Source organism: Podarcis filfolensis (genome assembly GCF_964270895.1).
Source record: "Podarcis filfolensis genome assembly, chromosome: 10".
NCBI classification, from domain to species: Eukaryota; Metazoa; Chordata; class Lepidosauria; order Squamata; family Lacertidae; genus Podarcis; species Podarcis filfolensis.
In genome coordinates this window covers 43,597,180-43,622,545 of record NC_139612.1, presented here as the reverse complement: position 1 = coordinate 43,622,545, position 25,366 = coordinate 43,597,180, and the positions used below count along the sequence as shown (strand labels likewise).

General features: G+C 36.9%; 1 protein-coding gene across 13 annotated transcripts in view; it reads right to left on the bottom strand.

Annotated features, from left to right (window-relative positions):
• ATF7IP (activating transcription factor 7 interacting protein) overlaps positions 1–25,366 on the bottom strand; it is a 66,549-nt gene that overhangs the window by 29,611 nt on the left and 11,572 nt on the right. For 9 of the 13 annotated variants that reach the window (XR_014539034.1, XR_014539035.1, XR_014539036.1 and 6 more), the window contains one exon: positions 1,541–2,631. Coding sequence is in view for 10 of the 13 variants with exons in the window: in XM_083573756.1 (XP_083429882.1) it covers positions 1,541–2,631 (1,091 nt within the window). In the remaining 3 variants the exon portion in view is untranslated. Of the gene's footprint in view, positions 1–1,540; positions 2,632–6,264; positions 6,791–8,090; positions 8,141–21,840; positions 22,179–25,366 lie in introns of those variants that run through there. The other 4 variants (XM_083573755.1, XM_083573754.1, XM_083573760.1 and 1 more) reach the window with 4 other exon arrangements.

The following is a 25,366-nucleotide window of genomic DNA, read 5'->3' as shown; positions in this document are numbered from 1 at the left end:
CTGCAGTGCACATCGAAGTTTGCTACTTGGTGTTCAGGTGGTCCTTGTTGTCTGAAGTCCTGCATATCAGCTTCAGGTAAGTCAATTCTACCCTCTTCCTCAATAATTGGTATCTGACCACTGTAATCCATTGAACCTCAAGAACTGACTCGTGAGCACCCTTGAAGATGATGAGTATCAGCAGATTGTATAGACCATAGCTACACAACTTTTGAACGATCTACAGCACCTGTATTATGGCTTCAAAATTTATCAAGATGGTGGTGAAAGTCTATAAAATACAAGTTTGCACTGAATCCCTTTTCCTCAAAAGGGAAAGGAAATAGCAAATATAGCATATTCTAGACAGGGACTTTGTATCAGAAACTGATTGTTTGGATTTAGTTTTTTCTGTGAGCACCACTGGAATGTGACTGCCCACACACTTCATGTTTCAGACTTTATTCATAGGTATTTCACTATTCTCACTTTCACCGATGTACAGTCCTTGATAAAATATTTACGCTGTTCTCTGGCCTCTCTCCTCAACCACTACTTTCCTGTCCTCTGCTGCCTTTTCCTGTTATGGGTGCATGTATAGTTCTGTACTTGTGTGCAGGCATTTTCAAAAACATATCTAGCCCGCTACCTACTAGTTAAAACCTCACATATGTTGCAATCTTAAGAATATAGACATGTTTTCAGCATATAGTAATTAGTGAAATAGGCAAGTTCCTATTGTTTAGACTGCTGGTAACAAAATAACTAGGTTGTGCTCATATGGTAACGGCTTGTTTTTACTTAATGGAATTTCTGCAGGAAGAGGAAATTCCAATTTTAAATGTTAAAAAATACAGGTTGACTTTTCATGATGATATTATGTGAACAATGTGAAAATCTTGTGTGAATCAACAGCATCAAATTCCACAACAAACCTTGATCTGGAAATAGTCACTGAAGTATTGCAGCTGGCAGAATGGGGAGTGAGATTTCTATATCTATATTGGATTTGAAATTGCTCTTACATATGAAATTGTTTTATATATGTTTTAATGTTGATGGCTTTATTGTTAAAATGCTTTGAGAAGATTTATAGTAAGTGATTCACAAATGAAACAAAATAGCTAAGTAGACATTGAGTAGGGAAGGCGAAACTAGAACTAATAAAACCCAGTCCGACTGCATTCAAATATTCCATAAAGCCAAGAACTTGTTAACAGCAACAAAATCAAGCTTCTTCTATTATCCATGTGTTGTAACTAGAAACCACAAGTAGTAACCAGTAGCATATGTCATACATGTTTAGGACAGCCTTCAGACAGGAATTGTTCCAGGTAAACCAGCAGTTTGCTCTGTAGAACTCTTGAAACCATCCTTTAATAATCTAGCATAAAAGTAATAGATAAAATTCATACTAAATTTAACATTAACTTGTCCACTGCTGAATAGCACATTCCCTTAAAAAAACAAGCAAGCAAATTTCCAAGAACACAGGAAGATAATTCAGAACAGTCTTGAAATGACTTATTTTTTAAAGAAAGGAAGAAAAAATACCACTCACCTGAAGGGGTTGAATCATTCGGCATTATCACTTCAGCTTCTTTAACAGAACAGAGTTCCTCTTCATCTGAAAGTACCAAGAAAGCTTCTTTGGGCAAACTTTCGCTGCTTTCATGTTTGGCTAAAGAATTTAATGGGTTTTCTGCTTTATCTTCTGCATCAAAGTTAGAATTTTCTACTGGAAGCATAGTAGATTTGGGGAAACAACTTAATTCACCTGCTGGAGCCAGCTTTTCTAAAATTGGAATAATTTCCTCTGTTTCCATTGTGGCTGTATTTCCCAAAATGTTTTCTGCTGGTTCATCTTCTACAGCTTTTTGAGTGCTGGTCTCTAGAGGTTCTGCAGATTGAGTAGCTTCCTCCTTTGGATTTACATCTGTATCAATACTACTAGATATTGCTTCCTCATCAATGTTCTCTTTTAGAGGAGTTTCCTTGGTACTCTTTTCTTCTTCCATAGGTGTATCAGGAGCAAGAGCTAACTCATTTTTTTCTACTGGTTCTACTGAGCTGTCATTAATATCACAGCTTACTTTGCTTTCCTCTTCAGGCTCACTTGGTGTGGCTTTCTGGTCCAAAACGTCTTTTATACAATTATCTTTGTGGTCCAAATCATCATTGACTTTGACTTCGTCCTGCAAGTCATTATCAATATTACAGTCAAGCACCTGATTTTCAGGATCAGAGCCTGGAGTAGCGCTAGCATCCTCATGTTCTTGCTCAGAAACAATGTTCTCAGGGGTCAGGGTTTCAAGTTTAGGAGTCAGGTCACTAACCTGGTTCTCTTTCACATCTGGACTTTTGGCATCCGTGAGTTCTTCAGAGTCCATTTTTTGTCCTTCGGAGTCAAGGCATAAATCTTCTATGCCGTTCACTTCTTTGCCCTCAGTACATTCAGAAATGAGTAACGGGGAATTAAGATCTGAATCCCCATTTTCATGTTTCCCATTTAACAACTTGACATCTGTGGTTTTCAGAAGTTCCTCCTTTACTTTATAGACACTCTCAAGCTGCTGCCTGTCACTTGCTCTCATGGTTTTGCGGGCCTTAAAAACCTTTCTTTGACGTTCTTCATTGTTTTCCATCTTGATTCTGTAAAGGTATACATTTTTAAGAAAAATGAATGTTAATGCAACACACACACACACTTTACCAAGATCACCTTGTTCCATTTTTCTGGCTTTGGTGTGGTTGGTACATCAAGAGCACTGGTATACATTTATTGTTATTGCAAAAAAAGTCTGTATATTCCTGCACTTATAAAAACAAAACATTACAAACACTACACTTCTCACTGTAAAAGGAACAAGCGTTTTACACACGTTCCCTTCACATCAACATCCTTTGTGGTTGTTGTGACACAGCAGATCATAAATTGTGTAAATTATGAATATTGAATATGGGTCTTCGGTTTCCTTATCATGAGCAAACACTATTTTGCCCATTAACTACCAGCTGTTGATTCTGCAAAGTTCTAAGCACTTCAAACCTTCAAGTATGTGATCCTGCTGTCCTTCATATAGGAAAGAATCGAACAGAAATCTTTAATTTCCCAACTGTTCTTCTAAAGCAAATACACTCACAGGCGGGGCTGCCCTTGAAGCTGTCCCAGAAACTCCAGCAGGTGCAGAATGCTGCAGCGAGGCTCCTCACGGGGTCTCTGCCATGGGAGCATATTCACCCAGTGCTTTTCAAACTGCACTGGCTCCCGGTAGAGTACAGGGTCAGATTTAAGGTGCTGCTTTTGACCTTTAAAGCCCTTCACGGCCTAGGACCCTCATACCTATGAGACCGCCTCTTCCGGTATGCCCCACGGAGAGCCTCAAGGTCCATAAATAGCAACACCCTAGTGGTCCCGGGCCCTAAGGAAGTTAGATTGGCTTCAACCAGAGCCAGGGCCTTTTCAACTCTGGCTCCGGCCTGGTGGAACGCTCTGCCTCATGAGACCAGGGCCCTGCAGGATCTGATTTCTTTCCGCAGGGCCTGTAAGACAGAGTTGTTCCGCCTGGCCTTTGGCTTGGAGCCAATTTGATTCCCTCCCTCCCTCTCTTTCTTTTTTTCTTTCCTTCTCCTCCTGCGTCGAGGCTACATTTTATTTTAATGTTGTAATATTTTAATGTTGTATTTTAATTTTGTTTTTAAGTTGTAATTATTCAACTTGTTTTTATTATTGCTTGTAAGCCGCTCTGAGCCCGGCCTTGGCTGGGGAGGGCGGGGTATAAATAAAAAATTATTATTATTATTATTATTATTATTGTTGTTGTTGTTGTTGTTGTTGTTGTTGTTGTTGTTGTTGTTGTTGTTATAATATACAAAATGCATGAGGCTGCATGACTAAAAGCTTTGAAATATGTTCCAAAGGTAATAAATAGTAAATTTAATACCATTTTTTAAAAAATTAAATTGTAACAGAATAATTTGTCACAGCAAAATGCATCTTTTCCCAGGAAATATGTTTTAAGCAAAAAATGGGAACTAGATTAAACATGATGATTTGAAATGTGCCCTTTCCTTGGTGTTTTATAAGCCTCAGTATGAAAAATATATAATTAACATGATTTTTTTTCCTAATTTGCTCTTTTGCAGAACATAACTCCTGAAGTAGTCAGATAAATGTAGGAACTTCAGAGTTCACGTAGGCTTGGTTCACACATCACATCACCATTCTGAAATTGTGCTTTATAGAACAAACCATGTTACAGCCAAGCCACAGATGGTCAAAGAAACTATGGTTTGCCTTGTCATACTCGCTCTCCTTCCATCCCACCTACTTCCTGCCTTTAGCTATCTCTCCACCCAACTTCCCTGACCCGTTTGTGGTGCTTAACAGCTGATACAGCCTCACCACATCACCATTTCTCCTCCATGGATTGTCTGTGAAAGCAAGGGTATGGGAAACTTGATTTTCTGCAACTGTCATCAAATAGTTGCTCTCCCCACCTACTCCTCCAAGAAAGAAGTGCTCATGCTCCTTTCCTTCTAGTCCTTTCCTCTGTAATCACACTTCTTATTTTTCTTCTCTCAACCAACCACCAGTTGTTACCATGAATTCATTCTGTTTAGTTAGGATCACCTACGCTGGAATTACCAGATTTCTCTGCTGTCAGCAGGGTTGAAAGGCTGCTTAATACAAACTTAAGTAGTTTCACCAGTTTGTTATAGTGACTATAATGGCATGGAACATCATTTTCAACCACCCCCCTTATTTGACTCCCATTCTTGGGTTTCTGCATTTTATTTTTGTGTGTGCTACTTGGAGAAAGTCATTTGTTTTTAAGACAGCACTTCATCACCACATTAATTTGCTAACCAAAGCCAATCAATCACCCATCAGTCGAAACATCTCCAAAGCTATAATTCAAAAAAGTTCCATTTAAGTTTTCAGTTCCCTCTCAAGCTGCAGAAGCAAATCAAAGCAGGAATGGAACAGAGTTGGGTTCAGAAAAGGGAAATTATTATATCAGCCAATGATGTCATCCTCGGGAAATGTAAAATAAGAGGTGCTGAGAGCAGTTACATTTTCCAGAAACTCTTCCCTTGTGTCTACATTGTGTAGGGGGTGATTTGGACATGTCAATGAAACAAACCACACTTAAATCAGTTAAGGAGGTGCCAAAGCTCACATGCAATACTGGACCATAATTAAAGTCAGTAAAACAGCAACAAACCATGGTTTATTTTCCACACACAAACCATTGTTAACAAAGCATCATTATGGTACCGAACTGAGTTCACACGGAACACTAATAGGTTTTTTATTCTAACATTTATTTAAACTGTGGTCTAATGTGATGTGCAAAACAGACCTTGGGAGGGGATGTTTTTTAAAAATGGTTTTGTCTTTTGTCTGCACAAAACTCCTAAAATCATTTAGTTGAACATGCACCAAATTGCTCATCTTGTAATTCTGCCACATTTTTTTTACAAGAAACTCACATTTGCCAAATGGCCCCGAACGAGCAAACACTGAAACAAGTATTGTAAACTGATATTGCATTCTCAAACCACAACTTGCCAACTTGTTATTTATGTAACAAAAACTGTTATACATACATAACTTTCCTAACAGGATGAATGTATATAAGCTGATTTTCATTGTGCAGGATGAGTTAACAAATTCAACAGTTAAAAAGTTTCCTGGAGAACATTATTGAAGTTCTGGCTGGCTGCCTTAGACCTATTTAAATTTGCATTTATCATTAAGATATTTATCATTAAGGTATTTTGACTGTCATACAAAAATATTTAAGCCTTATCATGACAGCCATATTATGTGACCTGCAACTGATAATCATAGAAGCTAAAACACTTAACAAAATAATTGTAATTTTATCTTTATTTTGTCATTCACTTATTTACGTAGAAATTTCTCTATCTTGCCAAGGATCCAGATCTTTGTTGAAGGCATGCAACCCTGTCCATTATGCAATGTTTAAGTAATAAGACAACAAATGAAAGATGGTTTGCTAAGCTACCTATATATCATATGCAGTAAAGACAGGTTTTACAGTACAATTTCAATCCACATCCACAAGGGTGCACACTGTACCACTTAATAGAACTCAGAGTACTGAAGGAAATAGGACACACAAAGCTGCTGGGGATTTAGATCACACAGAGCACTTGAGATAATTTGGCCATATTCGTGCAAGCCAATCAGCGGTTCTCTTTCATATGTTTTCTGGTTCTAGGAAGAGCAGAGGAATGGTAAAATTGTTTTCTTACCTGAAAATAGGTGTATATTCATTCGATTCTGGGAGATCATACTCATCTTATTCAGTGAGTAACAACTTCCATACTTTAAGCCTCTTCAAAATGGTGTTATGATTCACAAGACCAAGTTCATAAGAAAGTTAAGCTAATTTCTGCATGTACATAAGGCAGAAGTATCTAAAAAGATACTGCATTGTGAGTTTTGATCTCTTCTAGTGTAAGCGAGGATTCTCAAACTGCCCCCAGAGACAACTGGTATTTTAATGAAGTTTATGTTCCAGTACTGTTTGGTTTGATTTAATGCATCCAAACATACCTCTTATGGATATGCCCTTATTGGTTGTGTGCCAAATAAAGAAGTATCACAGGAGAATTCAACAGCTTTCCTTCAAGAAAATGATGTTTTACAGTACAGCGCCTAATGCTCACCTTAGAAAAGTATACAAATGCATAAATAGTAGTGAATAGCAGTGTTGTATCTAAACACCACACATTCTCCTTCCATAAGAAGTCACATTAATATGCTAAACATTTTATCCTTTTGTATAAAATCACCGCAACCACAAAAGATTCCTCAATCATTGCCCCCCCCCAGTAATAAGCTAGCCCATGTTGTAGTTGCAAGCACTTATATGGTAAAAGGAGTGTACCACTGGATCTTAAAATGATACCCAAAAGGATCCTTGCTCTACCAATGAGGTAGTTTTCCTCCCCTCCCCCATGTTTTTCCCTTAAGTGAGATCACTGCTGCATGGCAACAAAGAAAGTATTAGCATAGCTGCTGTGGATTAGCCCATAATCGTAAACTCATGTGAGCAGCTCCTGAGTAGCTGAAAAGGTTAGCCAATCAGCTGCTAGTATTTTGAGTTTTGCCTGGCAACAGGGGGGGAGACTGTAAAAGGATTCTCAAAAGGCAGCAACATAAGCTAGAATACAAAATGACTGCATACAGTGGTTCTCTACATAATATAAGTACTCTAGAACAGCACAGCCACTGCATTCGCAAAAGCATAGTGTTTGTCCAAAGCACTAATAGAATCTCTACAAGAATAAAATTATATAATCATGTAGCATTCATGGTAACCCTGCAACTTATTACTCCATATAATCTAGACAAGCAAAACTGACTTGCATGTAGTAATGTCTGCAAAGAAATTAAGGACAGTCATTGGCCAGTGTATCTAGTTCTAGATAAAGGGTCGTAGATTCCAGCCTTGCAAAAACAGAGCACCGAACAAAATGTTCCTTTTCTAGAATCTGGCTGGAACATTTCCAAATTACCTATTAAAATTCAACTTTATGCATACCACACAAAGAAGATCTGGGAGCGTGTTGAGTGTCATATGGAAGAATCAGTGTTCTAGATTAATTTTCATTTTCATATTTAATTTCATCACATTCTGTAAATACATTAGTTTTTCATCAAAAAATGAAATAGATATATATTTATATTTAATAAGCTTGATTTGAGCTAGTAAAATTATGTATAAATTTACAAAAAAAAGAACAAATATAAATTTACATGCCACAAATGTTCTCTACTACATTAAATAAAAATGAAGTATATCTCTTTGAAAAAGAAAAGCATGCATATTGCCAACAAAGAGGAATTATGTCTAATTGCAAGTTAGCGCTTATGTATCTTATTTCTACCTCCTAAGCATTTAATTAAGATTGGGCTGTTTAAGCTATTGTACACAGAAAACTATTTTCTCCTTTACACAATATTCAGCATCCCAAAAGAACATTAATGAGGAAAAAAATAAATAATGGTAATAATAGTAATAGCACTCCTCCTCCCCCTTGTTCTTTGAGACCTTGTAATTTCTGAAACATACCCAAGAGGGAGCCAGCTGTAGCCACACTCTTAGTTTGTGTGATCTTCACACAGGGAAAATAAATCGGCAGCTTGCTTCATTGTTACCGAGTTCTCTCCCCCGTATAATTTTACCTTATCCGATTGGCTTGAGGAAGCAGATACTCAACTACCAATCAGGAGTGTGCACTCTCATATCTGCCCAGCAACAAGAAAAAGATGTTACTACTGAACATTTAGATAATTTCTTATTTTCAGACAATAACTGCTAAATAATTAGAAAACTTTAAATGCATAATCCTTTCAAATGTTTTTGTTAAAGGAGTCTGAAGATTAACCACCACATTTAACTGACATTTTAAAGCATAAGGCTTAAAAGTGGTTGCTTACAAAAATATACAGGAAAATATGGAACTGGAGGTTTTCACTGCAATCGATTCAGAAATGGTGAGAAACAAGTAGCCTAGCCCAGAGTTGAACTTACGTATGTTTTGTATAACTCAGATGTGCAACCTGCACATTCCCTTTCAGTGAAGGAGACATGAGAACATTTCATTCAACAGAAAAAGAAAAGAAAAAGAAGTCCAGAGGAAAAGCAAACCATTTACACTTCATTTTACCTCAAAATTCAATACCAAAGTTTTGAAATTCTCAAATCTACAGGTGTTTTCAGATAACAGTTGTCTCCCCTAGCAGTTACCCATATGCAAGTTAGTCTACATTCTATACAACACACTACTACAGTGGTACCTCGGTTTTTGAACGTAATCCGTTCCGGAAGACCATTCTACTTCCAAAACATTCGCAAACCAAAGCATTTACTTCTGGAAAACTAAATACAGAAGCCGTGTGGCACATTCAATTTCCGAGACATTCAAAAACCAAGGTACCACTGTACTTCTTACTTCATCAGAAGCAACAGCTTTATCAGGCTGAAAAGGAAAATGGAATACTGCCTCTAAAGTAAAATACCACAAAATAGCATGTGCAAAACTAATTATTTTCACACAAACATGCAGACATCAGCTCCTAGAGCTAAAAGAGGCATGGTAATACATGGCTTTTAAAGTTTAATATGAAAACAACTCTCTGGTAGGTTTTCAGTTCCTAATGAAGATATATACTCATTTTAAAGAAGAAAGTTAATATTTACTTAAGTGATACTTAAAGTTATGCAATACTTAACATTACCAATGTCTTGCAAAAGATGGTAATGTGCCAAAAGGGAAAACCAACTATTATGTACTCGTACATCTTTTACCGATTTCTTCCATTCATGTCCTATAAACTGAGTTGATGCAAGTGTGACCTTTATATTTTGGTACTGAATATTTAAACTCACAATAGTCTGGTGTTATCTTTAGTAGCCCTTTGAGGTCACTAATAAAATTTCATGGGAAAACAGAAGAGAAAGGATGTGCAAAAAACACGGAGATTCAACATTAAGAAACTAGTATTTATAAAGAACCATACAGTAACGATAGTTTAAATATTCTAGTGTGTGGAGACTTTAATGTTCATGATCGAAAAAGGCAATTTGAAAACCTTGCCCAAGGTGTAGCCAATTGATTTCTCAGAAACATCTTACTTGCATACTTCTTTTTTCTTAGGAGAGTTCCTTTCCTCAAGGAAATGAAATGCATCTGTTTGCGCATGCACAGTCAAACACTGAGGTCACTGCCAACCTCCCACCAAAGTCATAAATGTGGGAAGTAGGCAGGACTACAAGCTCACGCAGCGTGACAAATTAAAGCCTAGTTACAATATTGAGTTAGCTTTTCTCCCTGGTTTCTTACTTGCCTACATTAAAAAGTATAGTATGTTTTGCATGTGTAAATAATATACTCTAATAACGAGCCCCCTGAAGCCATGTTGTTATCTTATCAGCAAGCCGAGCAAGTAAACTTGACTCATACGACTGGACTGAAGATTTGCATAGTCACGCTGGTTGGCTCCTGAAGATCAGTTTGTAAAAGCCCATGAATACCAGAGGCTGAGAATCAGCAGGAAGCACAGAAGATCTGCCTGGCAACAAGGCTAAAAATAGAATCAGTACGAAGCACTGTAACAGTATGAAACCAGGAGCAGAGCACAACTGAAGCCTTCCTGCCTCTATATGCAAAGTTATACAAATAGAGGGGCATACTCTTCACCAAAGATTAACCCCTAATGTTCTCTAAATAGCACAGGCATATATATCAGCATATATATCATATATATAGGCATATATATCAGCATATATATAATGCATGCACAGCAACCTTTTGTGCACAGTCTTCACAAATGTACTGAACATTTATTCTCCTGTCGTATTTTCTTTTTTAGAATTAAGGAAATACTTCCCAAACATAAGGTATGCAATTTTTGAAATTTTAGAAAATTATGCCAATTCCGTTTGCACATGTAAAGAACTATTCCAATTGTTTTCATTCACCAGGAACCAATATTAGAAGGGTAACTAGCTGTTAATAGTCATGTTAATATGTCATCTTTGTATCATGTGTTTGAAATTAGCCGGGTGCCAGGAGCATTTTGCACCTGACTATCAGCTACAGTACTTGCAACCACTACCTGCGACCACAAGTGAAGATGCCTTGGTGCTAGGATGGTGCCTGACATCTCCACCATCTGGAGGCGCATGCCTGGGGACCATTGGATCTTGACTGTTTTCACACGCTAATACCACATCCTGAAGAATTCCATCAGTTATATTTTTACCTGCACAATTAGCATGAACTTCAGGAACCAAAACGCTTTTTCTGTGGCAGCCTGAAGCTTATCTTCAGTAGCTTATCTTCACTTCACTCCTCCAGTCCTGGGGTTGGGATATCTCAATCCAATGGCTCTCTAGGATCATTAGCAGTCTGGAGATCTGCTGGGGAATCCTGAACTCCCTGCTGCTCTTTCTGAGGAGCCCTCAGGTTTGAGGTATGAACAGCACTGAATCCTAACGAACCAGGAGAAAGAGGCAGCCTGCCACCAGGGTAAAGGCAGAGGCAGAGGCAGAGGCAAATCACCAGATTTGCCAGTATGAGGGTACTTTTTAATTACACATTTCTTGGATATGAACATTCTTGTACTTTCTTAGAATAACTGCTTATTTAATTAATTATTTGCTCGTGTTTTACACCAAGCTCTCAAAATACTCATGAGGTTTGCGTACATGAAACAATATGCACCGTAGCTTTCTTTTAAAACATGGATTTACTCTTTGTGTATCTGCACAAACAATGGAAATGCTGACCTTGTGAAACATTAAGAGTTTTAACTGGAATTCAAAGTCAACATGACACTACCATCAACTTCACTGGTGAGCAGGTGAGGAGTGAGATTAGCTACACACAGAGAATGTTGCAATACCAACGTCCCTGCATTTACGAGTGCCCTACTGACACCTGATTACGTATACACTTTATGCAATTTCACTTATGTGTGCAGGGCCCCCAGAACACAGCCCCCAAGTGGGGAGTCACCTGTAATGAGCGTTTGGATAGTGGAAAGTCTGAGATGAAACTGAGGAGAATCATTCATATGATTCAGAAATTGGTGGAAGCAGGGGAGTTTGTACAAATGCTACTTCTGGTAATTGGTGGTAGTAGAAGAAGAAGAAGAAGAAGAAGAAGAAGAAGAAGAAGAAGAAGAAGAGTTTGGACTTGATATCCCGCCTTTCACTCCCCTTCAGGAGTCTCAAAGCGGCTAACAATCTCCTTTCCCTTCCTCCCCCACAACAAACACTCTGTGAGGTGAGTGGGGCTGAGAGACTTCAAAGAAGTGTGACTGGCCCAAGGTCACCCAGCAGCTGCATGTGGAGGAGCGGAGACACGAACCCGGTTCCCCAGATTACGAGACTACCGCTCTTAACCACTACACCACACTGGTAACAGCTTGAATCCCAGCTTCCATGAGCAGAATTTCACTTAGAAAACAGTTTTTTTTGTGTGTGTTTTTACTCCCATGTGCCTCTCAATAAGACACTTCTGATGGCTCAGGAGCTCTCTGGAAAAGAATATGTGATGTGACATGGAGCGGTTACAGTAGAAAGGGTAAATCAGGAAGTCACTATCTGCTTGCCCACCACCACTTTTGGATCCAAGCTATCATTAAAAGTAGGCTAAGTGAAAAGCATACTTTTAGGATCCCATTGTTTTTATCTTTTTTAATTGTAGTAAGCTTGAACTATTTGTACAATTGTATACAGTTGCAGTGGTAGTGGCACTGGTAACAAAATCAGACACAGGATATTATGATTTATATGTTAAGGTGACTTCTGTAACTGTTTTGGCCCTGACAAATGGAACTGTACATTACTTTTACAGTTTTAGTACCGAACTAAAATAAGCAGAAGAACAAATAATAATAATAGAGTTCGGAAACAGGCCATTGGTGATTGGTAGAATTTATGTGTTGTATGCAAAAATCCATGGCGACTCCACTTAAAATAACTCCAGTAGCAGGTCTGGGAATGGCTTTCTCTCTGCCCGAGACCCTGAAGAGCTGCCAATCACAAGTTTCCCGTTTTTCCAACTTAATGTCTTCCAGATGTTCTGGACATCAACTTCCATAATCTCTTACCACTGTCAATGCAGACAGGGAATGATGTAAATTTTAGTTTAAAGTATCTGGTGAGCACTAGATTGAGGGACAATAGACTACTAGACAGCACTGGGATAAATGAGCCATTCATCTTAAGGCAACTTCATACAAACTTTCAATTCACTGAATTTTCAAGAAAGACCAGAGCCTTTTAATTTGCAAAAAAAATAAAAAAAATGTACAAGGGTTTTCTCCTGTTCCACTATTTCAAATAATATTGCTCACATGCTTTAATTCACCACTTTCCTTGATTTTTTTGCCTGGTGCTTGTATCATTTAGAACCAATATTTACTTCCTTCTTTAAGAATACACAATCATATTTAGCTCAGGCAAAAGGAAAGGTTTAACCTAGCAATAAATCTGCCTACAAAATGAGTGGTTCTGATGTGTAGATGTACAGAAGAAAAGAATATACTCTCAAAACTTGACTGCTGCATAGCATGAACAGATTATGATGGCAGGATAATAGGCAATACTGAAGGAACATCCTCACAACTGGCTCAGGCAGCAAAGCATCATTTTTTTGCCCATTAAAAGGATGGAATTACAAGTTTGCAGAAACGAACAACATTCTGAAACAAAACAAAGATTATTTCCATTTTAAAACAAATCAATATGATTTACCCATCTTTTTTGATGATGCAATTTACAATCTTAAGAAAGAATGATGACAGAGAATCCTGCCCAGACCAACACAACCAGGGACTGAAATGTTCAGGGCAGAGATGGAACCAACCGTGTTCATCAGATAGCTTAGCTCTGGGTCACCAAAACTGTTTGCAATACTTAACTTTAGCTTCTTTTTGCTACCACAACATATTTTTTATGATACAAAAACTATTGTACAAAAAAGGCTCATCAGAGAACTCACAAATGTATCAGTGTTGAAAAGTAAACTAAAATTAGATTCTAAAATAAACTAATAATTGCTCATAGTAATAAGCTTTCAACTGAGCAGCCCACAAAGGAAGTATTGCTGCTGCAGTAGTTAACATGAGCAATTTGCACGAAGGGCCACAACCTATAACAGGTAAATTGCCATAAGTAATTTACCTTTTACACTTGTTATTCTTCAACTAACATTTGGTTGCTTTTTAAAATGCAGGGGTTGGGGGACTGCTACTCTCAAGTGTGAAAACAGTAACTAAACCCTTGAAAAAACTTTGACAGAGATAATAAACTTGGGCTACTGATTTTTTTAAAAAAAATATTTTGATGTCAAATTTCCAGCACTTCTCCATGCACTCCTGAGGGCTAGAAACATCAGGATAATCTGTGAATCTCAAGCTTTTTGAGAGGGAGGGTAGGATCAAAAGGTAGTCCATATTTTATCACTCATGCCTGTATGTCAATTCAGATACCATACCATTGCAGTCTCTTTTAGCATTTTCCTTAAATATACACAACAACTCCCAATATTTACTATTATTTATGTTGAAGGAAACTACAATTTCCCGCCAAATGGACTTACACTGATAACAATGTGGATTAAAACAAACCCCCTTTTATGACAGAACCACTAACTTGCTCAGACATCTTATTTTAGAACCATCAGTTCCACAATAATCTGTGACTCTCACAAACAACCCCAAAAGCCCACACATATTCTCCTACAACACAGCAGAGCATACAGCTTTTAAAATTCATGATTTTTTTAAAAAAATGTAGTAAGTTTGCAGTAAGATCTTGCCAGGGCCTGTGAAAATGTTATGAAGGAACTGGTTGTCTTACCTGGAGGCAGCTTGACATACATCAAGAGAACTTCCTCCTCAGCTCAGCAGCTTACATATCAAAACAGTAGAACAACACTTCTAGGTCGGCCATCTTGAGAACAAACCTTATTTGTCTTCACACAAGCAAAACATACTGCACTTTAACTAAAACCTGACTACTGTGTGACCTTTCCTTTAGTCACCCACATCTGTGGAATAGTACATGCTGAGATTTTTATTTACACAATAAATGCTCCTAGAGGAATTGCATTAGCTCTTATAAAGCACATAGTCTGCAAATGCCAGCTGCAATGGGAAGTCTTCAAAATGAGCCTATTTGTACTGCTTGCTGCAGTGCTAGCAGTTGCCTGCCCAGAAGCGTGTGCAGTGCGATACCTCCCTTATGCCATGCAGAAGCAGAAAAAAATGCATATCACAACTCACCACAAAGCAGTACATTAAACCATATAGAGAAAAATCAGTGTCTGCATGCAAGTCTTGCTTCTGGATTTATTACTCTTAATAAAACTAACATATCCTTAAACAATATACTATTATCTGCTACAATTCTTCAGTGCAGGAAACAAGCTTGGGCATTAGACAAGGCAGAATCCATGACATAACCCAAAGCCAAGCCAGAGTGCAGTTATAGCTGTACATAAAGGGGCCTTCGTTTTGTAAAACAACTGCTGCAGGATATTGCAAGGTAAAACATCCCCTGTCCTCCATGTCCAATGACTGGTTCTGAACATGCCATTTAACAGTTTGTTGACAAAATGCTCAAATAAGAATGAGATTTACTCAATACTTTCACATATCTAATAAGTTAGTGTTTAACACATGAAATATTTCAACATGCTTTGTATGAAAATCCATGGATTTATCGCTCATCTTTGATTCCTAAATATTCACATAAAATTCTGTAATAAATATCAGTTGCCTCTAGCCTCAGAAAATTCCAAATATGATCTATTGCAAAACATAGTTTGAAGTTATGTATACTTCACAAAACAAGACAATTTAGCTTACTGGAAAATATATGTTCTTACTTTTCTCTCCCTTTATACTCCATATGATTAACAACATAGTATGTATCTCTTTTCCAGTCAGTTTGAATTGTGCAGGCTATGTTTCTAGAAGTGTATTAAAATACAACTTTACCGTGGGTGTAATGTTGATGAAATGTAAGCCATATTTATTTCAGTTAGTGGGTCCTTTTCATTTTCAAAACTCTTGAGAATTCCAATGGTCACAACTTTTTGAAACAAGTTACCTCACTAAAACACCATTGTGGTTTGTGAAAAGTCGAGATCTTTGGATCAATTTTATAAAGATGTATACTGGGCAGTGTGTTACCATTTAAACACTGAATATTTCCTGTAATTGGCTAGGGCATCTTTGTGACATATCAAATAATGGGGGGGGGGCCTGCAAACTGACCAGAAGCCTGGGTTTCATTAATCCCTTTGATAATGGCTAATGGTCAGAGATTACAAGAGCTGAAGTACAACATCTGGAGGGCCACCCTTAAAAGAATTCTGTTTTTTTCTTACTGGTAATTCAGCAGAGAGGTATAAAATTCTAATCCACTTTATAAACTCTTTGTGGGGGAAATGGATTGAATATGGGATATATTAATTAATCAGCTGATAGGAAATGACAAAAATTATCAATCTTAACCTATTTTTTATTTAAATATCAATTACTGCCAAGTTCAGATCTACAGTTACAGCACTTTCTGGTACCTATATATGTGGCCCATCTCTTTTGAGCACTTAATCTGTTGGACAGAATTACAGGATCCTTTCAAAAAGTTAAACCGCTGTGTGTAAATGCTTAACAGAACTTTGTAACAACTCAGAGATGTGTGGAATAGGGGATTAGAAGGTATCACACAGCCTAAACCATGGTATATTACTTGTGAATCTATATGGCATGTTTCCTTAGATTTGCAATTGAGCAAGATCCAGGCCCCCCCATCAAGATTTCAAGTACATTGGGCTCCATCTCATTTGCATAGGAAGGCACTGTTCTAATACAGATGTTGGAGGTGTAATACTGAGAATGCCTAGTTGAGGCACATTATATGGGCTTGCCCAGTGATATTCTTTTTGGTCTGGTGTTGTTATCGGCATCATTTTGTACTGGTGAAATCCTTGACATCTTCAGATTTTCAAGTACTTCTAAATTATATTATAATTATAAATTATAAAGTATGGGGATTGACAGAACTTTGTGAGCCCTCATTGTCATTAAGAGATTTGTACTTAAAGTCTAGAGGGGTAAATATCCACTGTCTATTACATAATGGGCCATACATGCATGCATGATTGCGTGTCATTCAGATACACCCAAATCGGTTGTTGCCTGTACTTGCCACCATCGTTAGCACCAAGCTAATAACTTTTTGTTCACCCAGGGAATTGGTAATTAAGTTGCCTCTGACTGCTCATCTTTTAGTTAGATGGATAGGACTTGTGCTTATTAATATATTGCCGGGTTAAACACATTTTATACATTTTTGCACTGTTCATTGTTTTAAATTTTATGGATTTTACATTGCTTTTATTTATTGTATTTTATCTTATTAAATTGCTTTGAGACTTGCCTTCTGTATAAAGTGACTGACAAATGTAATAAATAAAGTTTTTAGATGCTTTAACTAATGTTTTGTGATGCCCATAGTTTAATGCTTTTGCACACTGTCCCAGGCTCCTACAGAAAGAAGGAAGGGTAGCACATAAACACAAGAAATAATAACAATATCAAGGGATCTGTAAATAAATCATTATCAATGTGGCAGGGTAAATGCCTTTAACTCAAGTAGCCAATAACTTCCTCTAAACCTTTTCTTTAGAAGAAAGGTTTTGCTGGAGTAAAAGAATTCAACAATGCAGTCAAAGTGAATTTTGAAAAATGAACTCATCCCAAAATCTGAAAAAGAAATTACTTAATAATTCTGTATAGTCTAAGTAGTAGTAGTAGTAGCAGCAGCAGCAGCAGCAGCAATAGTATTATTTATACCCCACCCATCTGGCTGGGTTTCCCGAGCCCTTTCTTGGTGTTGAATCTTCGGCTGGGGCATTTTTTAAGAGGGAGCTGTTGTTGATAGTGGTTTTTTGGTATCTTTATTTTGGATCTTATTATTTACATAGAAATTGTTTAATTTGGTTGAGTACTTTTTGATGTTATGTTTGTAGTTATGTAGTTTTTATATATTGCAAGATGACTTGAGTGTGGCTTTAACTTTGGAAAGGCGGCCTAAAATAAAATGATTGACTGAATTTACCAGTAAATAATGGAATTTGGTCATTAGAAATAATTTTCATTATTTCTCAAAGGATTTCTAAAATGTTTATCAACTGTCTCACATTTGATTTATTATGCAATTTTGTTCATTTAAATAATGATAAGCTTATTGCCTAGCATAATTTTATAGCTCTGGTAAATGTTGTCATTCATAATTGGCCCAGCTTGCAAGTCTCTCTCTTCTGGATTTTACCTGATGCCCACCATATGGAATACTGTCCTGAATAGTTCTAGGCAGAACTCACTGTGAAATGCCTGAAGAAAGGCTTTGTAAATTTCTGTGGCTTTGCTTACTAATCCAATTTTAGATAAGCAATGAAGAAAGACATCGGTCCAAGTAGACACTTATATTACTAGTTTTCTTGCTATTTTGTTCATTTCTTCCTTTTAATACTTTAGTTTAATAATAGTTTCTAATAATAATTCTGTCTGAAAAGTATCTGCATTTCAGCCGTGTTTTATCAAATATTTTTCTTGAGAAAGACTTCATGCCAGACTAGCAAGGAACCAGAAACTAATTGGAAAATACAACAGGCATTAAGCAGCAATCTGTAATGGCAGTATCACTTGCTTGAACACTTAAAATGCTCAGAACTTTCCAGAAACAAAGGGTGGCAATAACTAGGCAAACCTTTGTCTATGAAATGAAAAGCAAAGAGGTCCATCCTCAGTTTACACTTTAAGAATCCAAATTTGCACAATAAACACAACACATGACCTATAATTTTCCTCTGGCTCATTGTTTTTTCTAGAAAAGCATCAAAACAATGTACTTGATGGAGGGTCATTGATTCAGTTTTATGAGATGAGTGTATATTTGATTTTGGTTGTATTGATGCCATTAAAATATGTGAATGTATTTTAAAGTTCTTAAAATGAAGTTTATTTCAAAAGGGACACATAATATAACCCTTTAAAAACAAATCATGTTTTATTCAACCTAGTTTTAAAAGGGTAATCCAATAATGATTTTTTTGGAACCCAGGAGTCATGTAACATTTTGGCAGTACTATTTTTAGTGTTAATGAAATGATCAGTTTGGAGACAAAACTGAATTAAATTTATTTGCTTTAATTTCCAGCAGAATTTTACCCCTCAGATTCTACAAGGGAGAGGAGAATGAATATTATGAAGCAATAAATGAAAAACCTATGTGGATTTTGCAAGATCAGTCTACCATGCAGTTTCTTGCCAGCACCTTCTTGAATAATCCATATAGATTTTGAACAAGTCTATAACTATTAAGATGGTAACTATTATGTTTGTTTGTGAATATCAGACCAATCAAAATACTTAAGCAGTTCCAAGCGCAAACACAGCTTTTGAAAGTCAACGCCATCTCATTAAGGGATCATGACAGCGGAAATGGTATTCATTCTGCATAAAGGGCAAATCATCCTGCAGTGCTGATGCTGACAATATTTTTAAATCTCAGGAAAAATGGGAAATAATGCAAACCCCAGAATCAGACTTTTACAAACACTCTCAACAGGCTGTATTTAACCTGAAGACAAACTAATATTTCAAATAAAAACATTTCATGACTGTCACTTTAAGTGTCTCTTTATAAAGTCAGTTAAGTACTAGAGACACAAACAGTCATCAATCTGGTTGTGAAACATCATAAATATAGAATAAATTGTTTCACTACCTGCGCTCTCCTTAACACTGTAATTGTTATGCTGGTCTTCCCTGAAAGTGTATATTTATGACATAAAACTCTAAGTGTGCAAGCGAGAAGATTTTGAGAAGCCAATGGCCCTGCAGTCAACATATTTGGGGCTGATTTAATCTGATCAGATTATATTTCTATACTGTACCACTTACAAACAATAAATAATAATATGATAGAACATCACAAATGTGGCATAAATACATAGAATATGAATAAGATAACTACATTAGAGAGATTTAGGCAAAGTGGAGCCTAAACTAATTATTTTACACCCATTATAAAGTTAAGTGCAGTTGAATTCTATTAATTCATGGTAGAATCATGCTGAAATCAACAGCAATCAAAACACTTGGCCTCAGCTGCATATCACACAAAAATATGAAACATACCTGAAATTTACTTATCCCACAGAGTAATAATTGAATCCAATTAGGCATGGGGAACCTCTAGCCTGTGGGCCACATTAATTACTAAGCTAGTATTTCTTGAATATAATTAAAATAGCCTACCAATGCATAAGACAGCAAATGGAAACTCTAGGAATTTTTTTTATTGTACCTATGCATTGTCCTCAGTCAACTGGCACAGTACTGAGAGTCAACAGGAAAAAACAGTGACATAAAGATACAGCCAAGCAAAACCATTTTGGTCTGCTCCCTGATAATTATTCTCCTTGTTTCCACTAGCTGAGATATTACAAAAAGTTCCAGATTTAACAGCTAACAAATAAATCTAGCTAATTTTACAAGAGACCTTCCAACATATAATTTTAATTATTTGCAATATTTAACAAAGAAATTCAACTGGCATACAGGTAAAGTATGAACACTAAACTTAATAAATACTGAAAATTTGTTCTACATAAAAGGTACCACAGTAAACAAAACCACATTCCATTCAATGTACTTAAACTATTTACGTAAACTTTAGTGAAATCTAAAAGAATTTGTTTTCAGTAGTATTTTTACTGTTTCAGTTTTATTACAATTATCAAATTTGCCAAAAGAGAGCCGCCCAGAGTGGCTGGGGAAACGCAGCCAAATGGGCGTGGTATAAATAATAAATTATTTTTATTTAATTTTATTATTATTATTAATTATTATTATTATTATTATTACAAATATGGGTCCAACTCACATATCGCATTCTCATATCCGTATGAGAATGCAATATGCCCATTTTGCAGTTACAAAGGACACGCATTTAGTTCAGGGGGAAACTGCCCACTATATTACTTGAGATCCATAATTCTACAAATTAATTCTCCATGTAAGAAAGAATACCTACTGAGAACGAAGGATCATCAATTTTGATAGGGTAAGTAGAGAAGATATGGTTTGTTTCCCCTGAGCCTCTGAGGTGGCAAGGAACGCAAACCCATCGGCTCCTCCCCAGAACGGTCATAAGAAAGAAAAAGGGGAGACACTGCCCCCCACTGTCACCACCATGGTGCTTCTGTCAGCAGAGTCAAGACCGTGAGCAGGTTTCCCCCATTACTCCAATTAGATTAAGAATTAGGTCCGCTGAGATCTGAATTGTTTCCAAATTACAAAACAGTGTGACCATGTTGGGAACTCCGTTTTAGAAAGATACCTGACATTTTCCCTATTAATTGTGGTGTACCGCTTTAAAAATTAAGAAGTCTATGTAATGTTAAACTGTTCTTATGTAGACTTCACTTATGGAGGACATAATGCGCAACATTATGGGTCCTGAGTTCAGGAGCAATATTCAGCTTCTGCCCCTAAAGCCCATGTTTTGGAAAATAGTCTTTAAGCTGGAAATCTAAATGCTACCTTTGTAAGCATGTGCTGTCACTTACCTCATTCTCTGGGCCAGTGAAAATCTTCACGGTACACTTAATATATTTAAATAAAAATATATGCCATAATTTTTGTGTTTTAAATTAGCTCATATCTAAAATGGAACAGCGTCAAGGTCTAAAACTTAAATTTTATTTCTATTATTTCTTGCAATAAATTCTAAAATTAAATTCTAAAAAGTAAATTCTAAAATTATTATTACTGACAACACACTGGATAAATGCATAAAGTAGTCACGTAATTATTTAGAAATACAATGGGGTTCTATATTCTTCCAAAATTACAATAATCTAAGTATCTCAAGAATTTAAGATAAAAAAAAACGTTGGTGACTGCGCTACTGCTTCATCCTTTATACAAAGTTGAATACAAAGCTAGCAAAGATCCACTATTTTCTTTTTCTTAATAAAATCAGCTGATTCTGACTTCTCGAAATGGTGGCAACACCAAATTACAGCCCCTTTTAAGAAGTGACCTTTGACCCCAGCAAGCACTTTCACAGTCCTTGTGAAACACGCGTGTAAAACTTACCTTCACCAATAGCTGAAAACTTAAAAAATACCCACTTTGCCAATAATTGTTGATTTTTGGTGTCACACTTGTATACACACACATCCTGAACTATTTAGAGAAAAGCAAAATCCAGAATTGTTTCTTACCTCAGAATCTGTAACATGTGACTTCACCAGATATGCTCATTAGCATACAGGCAGGCTAAACAGCTCCAGAGAACATTTCGTCAGCCATTTTGAGACTGCACTGTTTCAGCTACACTGAAAGTGCGACTAAGATGGCTGCACTGTGTGATTTCAACAGCAGCCAGTAACAACGCAGCAGTGTGTAAAGCACTTATCACAAAGCACCTCCCTCCTTACACAGTAGTACACACACACACAGTGGCTATTAGTGCACATGCTGCAGAGCCGCTGCAGTATCTTGGAGCACAAGTGCTACAAACAGAAAAAACTCACAAGGCACAAAGAGTGCCTCTCTGAACCAGTCGGTAGATCAGGATATAACACTCCAATCCTGATCTGAATCCAAGCAGCTGTAAGTCCATGTCACATATTATTGACAACAGGAATGAAGCCAAATATTACTGGCAGGCAGGGAATGCTACTCAGGAGCCAGATTTCAGTTCTTTCTTTTCTTAAGGCATTAGAAACCCTGCTCAAATCATTCACACTATAAACATTACAGAAACATTTTTCAAAAGTTGTGCAGGGGAATAGGTAATTACGTTTTTTCAAACACCAATGAACTCAATTCCTTCCTTAAATATGTTCTGGTTTAAAGACCTACAATAGACTTCTGTCTAACAGGATAGTATGCAGAGGTGCAAAAATACTTTAACAGAAGCATATATGCGAGACAGATTAAGTATTTGCAGTAACATTTGCCCTTTCAGCCACAAAGGACAGAATACACATAGAATAGAACAGAGATTAAATATACCTCATGTCATAATAGTACAATCATAATTTGTAGGCTTGTTGTTCACTCTAGTTATTTCAGCATGATTTCAGTGACCAAGTATAATATAGTTTTCCTTTCTTTTTGCATGTATAATATTTTTATTGTGTATTTTCCTATTCTGTGCATGAAGGGTTAAAAACAAAAAATTCAACTAAATTACAGAAGTTAGCAGTAGCTACCTCCTTATCATACTCCATGATTATGAACATCAGAATAATGTAGATAGTGTTTTAGAGTGTTGCACCTCACATACATCATTGTAGAAATTCTTGCTATCATCCCTGTTTGAACATGATAGTCTGAGGCAGAGATCTAATGGTTTGCCTGAAGTGGCAGAGCAAGTTTGTGGTTGTGGTTAACATTTGAACTGGCTGCCAGCTCACATTCGTTATTACTAGGCTACACCACCTCTCAAGTACAGCAATCAAATTACAGATTATATCTGTCTTCACTAACTGAAATATAAAAATTATAGATAAACTACACTTTCCAGGACTAGCATGTTGCAAAAACATGGGTCCTTGTTGTTTTTAGAGAGGCTAACTGAAAGAATCATTGATTGTTCAAATCATTGTTCTACAGGTATGTTTTGTGATTTGCTGACAATTTGCTTGGCATCCTATGTAAAATTCATCAACGTCAATGAGATCATCTGATCTTGACTTCAAACAGATTCAAGCATCTATTGTAGTGTGGAACGTTTTGCTGACTGTACCACTTCAGATTCTACCAGGGGGAGGAGCATATCTGATTGCTTTCCAGTTTTTCTTTTAACCTCCTCCCAAACTTTATTTCCATGGACATGGAGGTTTTCTTTATTGAAAGAAACAGCAAACATTGAGTCAGAGGCTTTGCCCAAATTTGTTTATGAGCTTATAATGGTGAAAGTTACAGATAGCTATTACACCAGATTCCCAAGTTCTTTGCCCAAACAGTTTTATGGGAAAGGAGAAAGAGGGGGGGGGACTTCAATACAGTGGTACCTAGGGTTAAGTACTTAATTCGTTCTGGAGGTCTGTTCTTAACCTGAAACACCACTTTAGCTAATGGGGCCTCCTGCTGCCGCCACGCCACCGGAGCACAATTTCTGTTCTCATCCTGAAGCCAAGTTCTTAACCGAGGTACTATTTCTGGGTTAGCGGAGTCTGTAACCTGAAGCGTATGTAACCCAAGGTACCACTGTACCTGGTTATATATATGTTTGTGAGAATACAGTGATGATGCACCCTGCTTGCTTGCACATCACCAAAACCTGGAACAGGCACTCACGTGATGAGCATGCACTGCAGACATGTCCATAAAAGTTAATTCTAAAGCAGTCTGCAGACAATCCAAGAGGTTAAATGTAACTCTACAAAACAGTTATTCAAAGGCTCTATGGGATTTCGACACATTGTCCCCTCAGTACAAAATGCAAGCATAGGGCAATGAAGTAAAGAAACATGTTCAGCAATTTATACTTTTTAATTACTTGCTACTAGCAACGTGCTTTTGAGCCCTAAGGTACTATCTTCAAAGATATATCTGTAATTAAATTTTGAATTCACTTTGTTTTTACTAAAACACCATTCAGCTTCATATCACATCCATTATAAATATCTGAATTATTACTCAATTAATTTTGCTATTTTAAAATGTTTACAAATTTTATGTTAAAAGTATGCCAAGTGATTTTAAATTACAAAATCTGAATAATAATGAAAGATATGATATGAAGCTGAACACTCTGAAAATCAAAACTGGTAAGTTTTTTCTTTTAAAAAAAATCTGGTTTCAACATTTAAGAGGATTTATTATCTCTGGTCTTACTCTACTACTTCTAGACCAGGCTTCCTCTAACTCTGCCCGCCAGATGTTTTTGGCCTACAACTCCCATGATCCCTAGCTAGCAGGACCAGTGGTCAGGGATGATGGGAATTGTAGTCACAAAAAACATCTGGAGGGCCGAGTTCAAGGAAGTTTGAGGAAGTTCTAGACTGTAGTGGCAGTTATTACAGACCAAACCTTGGCTCAAAACATGTGGCGAAAAATGTGGTAAAAAGCGACATACAAAACTCACTTTGCAACATGTAAACATGTTCAAAAGATACCCTCTCCGGGAATTCAGACTGTTACTGTGCCAGGTGTTTCTCCAAACAAGATTCGAAGCAGCTAGCATTACAACACAAGCTTGTTTGGAGCACTATGATCTGAATGTAATGAAAAATTCAATTCGAGGGTGTGGTGATGGAGTTTTTAAAACGTGCCAAACATAAATGTTGTATGTTTATCTTAAATCTTGTTTTTTGAACATGGCAACTGCTGACTCAGAGCTACTTCAGCCTTCCTCAATGAAAGAATTTTTATAAGCCACACAAATTGGCTACCCCATCACAAAATGCAAGATTGTTAACCTGAAACAAGCTACCGTGGACATCCTGCAAATGCAGCTCAAATGGCTTTCTACTACGCAACCAAACTTTGAGAGTTGGGGGAAAGAGTTCAGGCCAATCTAGAAATAACAAAGATGTGTGGCCTTGATTCCCCTTGATCTCTACAACTTTCAATACCAATTCAATTCAATTTTCCTGAATTGATTATGTGGTATGGAAATGAGAGGCCTTGTATTTGGTGGTCCTACTTCTACTTACTTCCAGGAACACTGGGTGATTATACTTCAGTCCCATGGCAATTATACTGTTAGGGTTCCACCTTGTCCCCAAAATTACT